At 43.4% G+C, this 9205-nt stretch overlaps 1 protein-coding gene across 1 annotated transcript in view; it reads right to left on the bottom strand.

Annotated features, from left to right (window-relative positions):
* The window catches only part of LOC138372558 (uncharacterized), an 8313-nt gene extending 4620 nt beyond the window's left edge, over positions 1-3693 (bottom strand). Inside the window, exons 1-2 of the mRNA XM_069338037.1 lie at positions 3641-3693; positions 1031-1443 (exon numbers count right to left, since the gene is read on the bottom strand). Of these exons, the coding sequence (XP_069194138.1) occupies positions 1031-1443; positions 3641-3693 (466 nt within the window). The remainder of the gene's footprint in view (positions 1-1030; positions 1444-3640) is intronic.
* Between the last annotated feature and the right edge of the window lie 5512 nt (positions 3694-9205).

The following is a 9205-nucleotide window of genomic DNA, read 5'->3' as shown; positions in this document are numbered from 1 at the left end:
TGACACCTAATCTAACTCCTGAGGCACATATAAATAGGATAACGACAGCAGCATACTCTACACTGGCGAAAATTAGAACTTCATTCAGAAACCTAAGTGAGGAGGCTTTTAGGGCGCTTTACACTGCCTACGTGAGACCAGTCTTAGAGTATGCCGCGCCATCATGGAGCCCCCACCTGAAGAAACACATAAGGAAACTAGAGAAGGTTCAGAGGTTTGCGACGAGGCTTGTCCCAGAGTTACGAGGGATGGGATATGAAGAATGTCTGAGGGAACTGAACCTTACGACACTAGAGAAAAGAAGGGAGAGAGGAGATATGATAGGAACATATAAAATACTCAGGGAAATTGAGAAAGTGGAAATATATGAAATGTTCACACGTAATAATAACAGAACGAGGGGACATGGGTGGAAGCTTGAAACTCAGATGAGTCACAGATGTTAGGAAGTTTTCTTTTAGCTTGAGAGTAGTAGGAAAGTGGAATGCACTTGGGGAACAGGTTGTGGAAGCAAATACTATTCATGCTTTTAAAATTAGGTATGATAGGGAAATGGGACAGGAGTCATTGATATAAACAACCGATGGCTAGAAAGGCGGGATCCAAGAGCCAATGCTCGATCCTGCAAGCACAAATAGGTGAGTACACCATATGTACGAAAGTAGAGATCGAGATGAAATATTGAGATTATAAAGAAACAGGAAGATGTGATGCCTAAAGTTACCTTTACCGTTGATAGGTTGATAGTGTGTGATACTACAGAAACCACTAATGACTATTTAATACAGTAAGGACAGGCAGTATACCTTAGCATCGTCTGGTGAGTGAACAATAATGTGGTGACGTAACAAGAGAAGGGAAAATAAACGAATAAATGAAGGCTAACAGTTGGATCCGAGAAACAAACAAGGATGAAAATGTTGAATATCGAATTAGTAAATGGAAACGTCGTGAGAGAATACATGGAATAGCTCTCACACTAATGCTCACTTTAGCGTACACACACTCCCATACGCAGACGCACGCTTACCCCATGCCCGCACACGCTTACCCCATGCCCGCACACGCTTACCCCATGCCCGCACACGCTTACCCCATGCCCGCACACGCTTACCCCATGCCCGCACACGCTTACCCCATGCCCGCACACGCTTACCCCATGCCCGCACACGCTTACCCCATGCCCGCACACGCTTACCCCATGCCCGCACACGCTTACCCCATGCCCGCACACGCTTACCCCATGCCCGCACACGCTTACCCCATGCCCGCACACGCTTACCCCATGCCCGCACACGCTTACCCCATGCCCGCACACGCTTACCCCATGCCCGCACACGCTTACCCCATGCCCGCACACGCTTACCCCATGCCCGCACACGCTTACCCCATGCCCGCACACGCTTACCCCATGCCCGCACACTTGCACACACCAGTCTCACTCTGCAATACTTCGATTTTTTTTTTTATAAATGCACACAAGGAGAGTATACATAAGCCTGCGTAGTTTGGACATTAGGAGTGTAAATACTGATAGACAAACTTTGTTAATTCAAGACACGACATTTATGACATAGAATGACTGTGAGTAAGATGTACTAGATACTGCATTAAAGATATCTGAATTAGTTTTGCTTCTATGAAAGTTAGATAGTAAAAGTTAGGTTACTCTTCCTTGTTGAATAAAGAAGATATGACACCCTTAAGTCTGATACTGCATAAGAAGTTGTGTTATGAAAAGAAAGATGAAATATTAAGTTAAGGAGAAAAACGAGTTATGATATGAAAAGATCATAGTAACTCATGATACCTACCTTGGGGATACCTTGTGTAGCTTCCTGGGATCAACGGCCCAGCGGCCCGATCTCCGATCAGGCCTCCTGGTTGGTAGTCTGGTAAACCAGGCTGTTGGACGCGGCTGCGCGCTGTCCTGACGGATGAATCACAGCCTGGTTGATCAGGCATTCTTTGGAGGTGTTTGTCGAGATCTGTCTTGAACACTGTGAGAGGCCGGCTAGTTATACTCCTTACATGTAACTGTAGTGTGTTGAAATCTTGAGGCCTTGATGTTGATTGATCTCTCTCGGTGTACTTATTGCACATCTGTTTTTCAACGGGGAGGGGGGGGGGGGTATTTTGTACATCCTATCGTGCATATTGGTCTCATGTGATGTTATTTCTGTGTTCAGGTTTGAAGCCAGTTCCACTATACATACACAATCTATAGGTAAGTACAATTATGCATGTGGATATTTGAGAGGGTAAGGAGAACAATTACATGAGAAGGTAATCTTGTAATATCTAACTACACTTAGCTAAGTGTTAAGGAATAATTAAGAACTGACATTGAATAACTGCTAAAAGTTGGTAAGTACAAACAGGTATATGAACCTCTGAGAGGTAAGGGAGAACAATTACTGAAAAGAGGTAATCTAAGAATAGCCAAGTACCCATAGGTAAGTACACTAGAACGACCTCGAAATGACTTGAAATTACTGACACAAGTAGGTAAGTTTAATTAGGTTATTTGGATCTGCTAGAGGGTAAGTGAAAACAGTTACTGAAAAGGTAATCCAGGCATGGGTTAAGTACACATAGGTGAGTACACTGGAACGAGAACAAGAAATGGTATAGTAAATATAGGGGTACAAGAGCTAAGTCCTTTACTGTGTTCAAAATACGACTGTTAAAATCAGATTAAAACAATCATGACTGGGGCCCAAGAGGTAGAGCATGTATAGGCAAGTAATGGGAAACACGTACGTGGCAACGCCAACCCGTCCTCATACCTAGTCCATTCCATCCAGCGGTCGACCCCAAAAACGCATTCATCGATTTTAACATGCTGTTCATTTAAAAATATATATGTTCTCATATAAATTAATATTATTAGTAGAAGTATGCATCCATCAGTCTCAGGAGAGACTGCATAAAGTTAATATAATTCCTAAATATGCATAGTATGCTAATTTATTCATATATTAGCATACTGGGCATATTTTGGAATTAGCTAGGTAAGGTTAGGTTAGGTTAGGTTAGGTGATCAGGTTCTGTTGGCGATTATTTATATTTGTAGTACGTGGGTGAAACATTTACAGCGTTGTTGTGGTTCAAATAAAAGTCGTCAGTGTGTAACGGGGACGGGGTAAATGACTCTTTTTGTCCATTATCCCGCCCTTAGTTAACTATTCTAGAGTTCCCTTAGAGTTACCATTGCAACCTCTCTTGTTCAACACCTTGTCATCTAGGTTATTGTTTAACTAGGTACTACACCAACGAGGCATTGTACTGGATCAGCTACCCGTAACTCTAGAGAACTCTAGAACATTCCACTGCCACCACCTGATTCACTCCGCCCTGATTAATTCCCTCTAATGGACGACGAAACAGGAAATCGCCCATTAGACATAATCCCCTGAATATGGATCCCCAGTAATGAATAGGAGGGAGGAATTTACTATTAGATGTTGCTTGTTGAACTAGAACAAGGGAACATCTATTGAAACGATAATGAAACTTACTGGGAACCCATTTCTAATATTTCTCCTCGTGTTGTTCCATCTTTGCCCCCGTGGAGAGTCCCCCTTCTGCAGTTTTGTACATCCTTGACCCACATCACTAAAGCTTTTACCCCTCCTACGGTTCTGAAACGCCTTTTCCTTGAGCACTTTTCTTCTCCCGCTCCGCTTCCATCTTCACCGATGGGTCTAAGTCTGCGGACGGTGTAGGCTACTCTGTTGTTTTTCCTGATCGCACTTATATGTGTCGCTTACCTCCGGAGACTAGCATCTTCACATCGGAGCTTTATGCTATTCTCTATGCTCTTCGTTTCCTGCGTTCTCGTTGTCAGTCTTCCTTTGTAGTTGTTTTTGACTCTCATAGTGCCCTCATGGCTCTCGGGTCCTTTAATCCGGTTCATCCAGTGGTTGTCGAGATCCAACATTGGCTGTTTCTTGTTCACAGTAAATATAAGTCGGTTGAGTTTTGTTGGGTTCCCAGTCATGTTGGGGTGTCTTTAAATGAGCGTGCGGATGCTGCCGCCAGAGAAGCTGTCCGCTCTTGTCCCGGCTCTCATAAAGGAATTCCTTATTCCGATTTTTATCCGGTTATCCATTCCTCCATCCTTACCCGTTGGCAGGCTTATTGGTCTTTTGTTACTGGAAACAAACTGCTTAAGAGTAGTGTGTCCTCGTGGCCGTCGTCCTACTACCGTAACCGGCGATGGGAAACGGCTCGAGCGTGGTTGCGCATTGGCCATATTCGCTTAACTCGTGGTCACTTGATGGAGCGCCGCTCTGTTCCTTATTGTCCAAATTGCATTGTCCCTCTTACGGTCGTGCATATCCTTGTTGAATGTCCTGACTTCCAGGACGAGCGTGTGTCTTGTTTTCCGACCGTCCCCCGCGGTCGCTTGTCCCTCGATAGTATTCTTGGTGACTCAGATACTTTTGATATCGTTCGCCTTATGCGTTTCTGTTCTCGTATTGGCATCCTTGGTGATATTTAGCGCCCTCTGATTATCCCGCGCATTTGATGGTGCTACATAGCTTCCTCATTTTTGGTGCCTTCTTTTGATAATTACTTACTGGGAACCCATGGTGTTATTGGGATCTAAATAAAACCCAGGATCTAAAGATCCGCATAATCATGAAAGACTAGAAAGGGAACTCACTAAACACGAATAAATAAATAATCAAATTTATTAAAGCACAAATTTTATTAAAGCACAAATTAGTTATACACGAATACTCCCAAACTGACAAAATCTTAATATGGTAAATGACATGACGTTATTAAACAATACATTAACATAGACTTTTAACCTTACTCCGTGCAAAGTCCTGGGCCAGAGGTCGTGACTTTGACACCCCCCCCCGCGGGAGGGGAGACCTTCTCCAGTCGCTGCCCCTAACCATACTGACTCTTCTTAGTCTGCTCTCTCAAGCTGAGACACCGACCTAGGCTAGTTGCCAAATTAATCTTAAGTGATGATTAATAAAGATTATTTTGGTACTGATCGCTGAAGGCGACTTAATATGACACAAAAGATTGTCTGCTCAGATACAGAACTAAGGACATTGCTCCCTTTATCCAGCACTAGGAAAATACATCGTACAGAAAGTCCCGAATGTCACTGTGTATTGAAGTAAGGGCGAAGTGGTAGAACAGCTTGTTGACAGTGCCCGAGTGCATGGAGGGAATTGCGTAAAAAACCCGATTTGTGTATCGGAAAGACTGCGAAATCCATAGTCTTATGTTTAGCTTAGTGAATTCCACCTATGCGTTGATTGCACATATAGTTTTGATCACTGGGTGTTTAAGGTCTTCCAAAGAGTTCCTGGTAATTTCCGGAAATTTAGTGTCATCATTGAGGACGTCGCTGATTTTATTCATATATTCTTCAGTTGGTATCATCTTTGGTTTGTTGCTGCTTTGATTAGTGGGGTTAGGATTTTCGATGAGCATGTTCCTCGTTTTCCCGCCTCTGTTAGTAGTTCAGTCTGAAGTGTGTCAGTGGTGATGAACTTTTTCTGTTGTCCTTTTAGTTTATGAATGTCGTCTATAAGCATTTCGATTTCAAGGTGTTTTTTATGGTTTTTGGTTTTTGATTGGAAGTGACAGTTTAGACCAAGACTGAAGAGGTCTTGCTGGTCCTGATTAAGTTAGTAGATTCTGAGGTTTGTGTAGCCATCTTGTAGACGAGGGCATGTTAAACCATCCACCCTTTAAGGCTGTCAATATTTGTAAAGTCTTGGTTTCTACCTACGTTTTGTGTTCATGCTTTTGGGTGATGCAAAGAAATAGAAAATATGGAAGGCGTAACATTTATACTGCTGCTTTGTCGGCTTCACATATGTTGCTGATACCATTATTCGTATAAATATATACATACAAGATTATACAGTTACATATCTGATTGTTAACAAAGAGAACATTAAGAGGAAATAAGTGGAAGTATGTTTCCTAGAGGCTGTGGATTTTTATGAACTCCTTTGACGCCGTGTAGGAACCGAGAACGCAGCAGGCATTCCCCCTCTGGATCATTACTCTCAGGCGCTGGAAGAGAGAACTTGCCGTTCTAGGGTCTCTGGTGTCAATGAGCCTGGAACCAAGTTCATTAAGAATATATATATATATATATATATATATATATATATATATATATATATATATATATATATATATATATATATATATGTTTCATAAAATATGACCGCATATTCTGTGTTTAGTATTTTCTGGTTTAGGGCTTCTATCCCTCTAACTATTTTCTTAGCATCAGGGCTTAGTTGAAATAGGAGTTCTCCAAAACTCATTTTCGTACTTTTAAGGTGAAGAAAAGAAGTGATTTACTATAGAGTGTATTACACTTATTTATACAATTTGCACAACGTTTCGAACCTACATGGTTCATTCTCAAGTGAACAGATCTTACAATGCTGGTTGATTCTATACCCGCACTGGGTCAGGTGATAATACAATAAAGGTGAAAACATGGGGGGATACATAAGGGATAAATGTGGGGTGAAACAGAAGTAACTGCAGAAGGCTTATTGGCCCATACGAGGCAGCTCCTATCTAAATACAAAGATTAATCCAGTGTAATTGGCCTGTTATGTTGGACATTGTCTTCTGTGTTGGCATCGTTATGTTCTGGTCTTGTCCTTACTCTCATGGTGGGTAGAGTAAATAGTTCCGTGATTTGGGTGTTCATGGTAGGTTGTTCTATTCTTATCTGAATTGCCTCAAGAATTTGTAATCTTCTTGCATCTTGGGTTTTGTCTATTATGCAGGTATTCTTGTTCAACATTTCTCTTGTTAGAGTGATGTCATGGGCTTGTCTCATGTGATTCCTAGGGGCACCGGATTGAAGATGGCATGTCAAACGCCTCGTCAGCTTGGTCGACGTCATACTAATGTACTTAGATTGAATGTTACATCCTTCGTGGGGGCAAGTGTACATGTATACAACTCTTGACTGCTGTAGTATACACCAATATATAATATATATATATATATATATATATATATATATATATATATATATATATATATATATATATATATATATATATATATATATAATATATATAATCATATTGCCAGGAGCCCAAGTTATCGCTCCCACCGACAGTGTTCTGCTAGGGGCACCTCTGGGCTCGAGCGCCATTGAGGTAGTCCTCGAAGAAAAGCTGAACGACCTGAGGAGGATGGAGGGAAGAATAGGGGCTTTGGACGCCCACGATGCTTTGTACCTTCTCACAAGGTGCCTGGCTTTGCCCAGACTGACCTATTTCCTAAGGTGTGCTCCCTCCTTCGACAGCCCAAAATTAACAGAATATGACACACTCCTAAGGTCAATAACCGTGAAAGTGTTAAACCTCTCCCTGCAAGATGACCAATGGGACCAAGCAACGCTCCCAGTTAGACTCGGGGGAATAGGTTTCGCAAGGCGACGCAGTTAGCATTGCCGGCATTCTTATCCTCGACCAGTGCAACAGGTGAATTAGTTAAGGAAATACTACCGGAACACCTAAGAGACTCCATTGGGATTCATTGATCCCAAATTCGCGGAAGGAGCCGGTCAGTGGGACACTCTCGTCAACTCTCATCCTCGACCGACTTTTCCAAATGACTGCAAACAGTCCAAATGGGATAGCCCCATAGTGGAGAACATCGCCACATCATTGCTGGAGGCAGCTTCCAGGAAGGACAAAGCGCGTCTTCTAGCTGTGCAAGCGCCCCATGCCGGGGACTTCCTGTTGGCAGTCCCTAATTCCGCCTTGGGCACCCGCCTGGACCATCGGACCCTAAGTATTGGTGTTGCTCTGCGCCTTGCCGCCCCTATCTCCACCGAGCACCGGTGTATTTGCGGCCATGCACGGGCAGACCAATACGGCAGCCATGGTCTCATCTGTCGTAAGACACAGGGAAAGATTGCCAGACATGAAGCAGTCAATGGCTTCATCAAGAGAAGTTTGGCTACAGCTGGGTGCCCAGCACAAAGGGAACCTCAGTGTTGCAGACCTGACAACAGCCAAAAACGCCCAGATGGAGTCACCCTGCAGCAGTGGAGGGAAGGTAAACAGGTCGTGTGGGACTACACGTGTGCATCCACATTGGCTGATACCTATCTACCTTACAGCGCAGCTGAGGGAGGCGGGGCGGCCACCTTCAGGGAGACCCAGAAAACTAACAAGTACAGGGACCTAGAACGTTGTTTCAGGTTCGTGCCAATAGGCTCTGAGACTCTGGGCGCCTGGGGTAAATGTGCACTTAAGTTCCTGAAGGAGCTGGGCGAGGAACTCATTGGGAAGACTAGAGACCCAAGAGCGGCCAGTTTTATGTTCCAGCGCCTCAGTGTCGCTGTTCAGAGGGGAAATGCGTGCTGTATCTTGGGTACGCACCCGACCCCCGAGGAGCTGGACGAGGTCTTCGAACACTGATTGGTATATTGTTATATAAGTGTGTGTTTTCTGTAAACTGTAGCATTACAATAAAATCAAATAAAAAAAAAATAATAGGGGTGGTAGGAGAGGAAAAGATTAAAGTATTCAGTAAGAATCCACAAGGTCTTCTCTGAACACTATTTATTTTCTTCTTCGAGGATGTGGGTCCCTTTAATTAAACCAGTGGTGGTACCCCTAAAATATATATATAAAAAAAAAAAAATGTTTGGATGAAACAATCGGGATGATAGCCGACAGAGTGTACCGTGATCCGGCCTGTACTCCTCTTGACATACCAGAAAACAGTCTAAGGAAACTACTCCAAGCTTGTACTAAAGAGGCACCCTTCTTGAGCCCGGATGGGCACATGTATAAGCAAGTAGATAGGGTCGCCATGGGTTCTCCCCTAGGTGTCCTGTTTGCAAACTTCTACATGGGTACCATCGAGCAAAAAGTCTTAGTCGACATGAACTTGAAACCGGCCATATACTGCAGGTATGTTGATGACATTTTTACACAGGTACCTGATGTCAGACATCTGCAGGAGCTGAAGGAGGCATTTGAGCAGAATTCTGTGTTGCGTTTCACTTACGAGATGGAGAAGGATGGGAAGCTGCCCTTTCTAGATGTAACAGTCATGAAAAAGAGCGGAGTTTTCCACACTTCAGTCTACACTAAGGAAACAAACATAGGAATGTGCCTGAATGCCGACAGTGACCGCCCGGACAGGTACAAGAGGAGTGTTGTTAACGCTT

Source organism: Procambarus clarkii, chromosome 39 (assembly GCF_040958095.1).
Source record: "Procambarus clarkii isolate CNS0578487 chromosome 39, FALCON_Pclarkii_2.0, whole genome shotgun sequence".
In the NCBI taxonomy this organism is placed as follows: domain Eukaryota; kingdom Metazoa; phylum Arthropoda; class Malacostraca; order Decapoda; family Cambaridae; genus Procambarus; species Procambarus clarkii.
The sequence above is the reverse complement of the archived record's forward strand: the minus strand, read 5'-3'. Positions and strand labels throughout refer to the sequence as shown.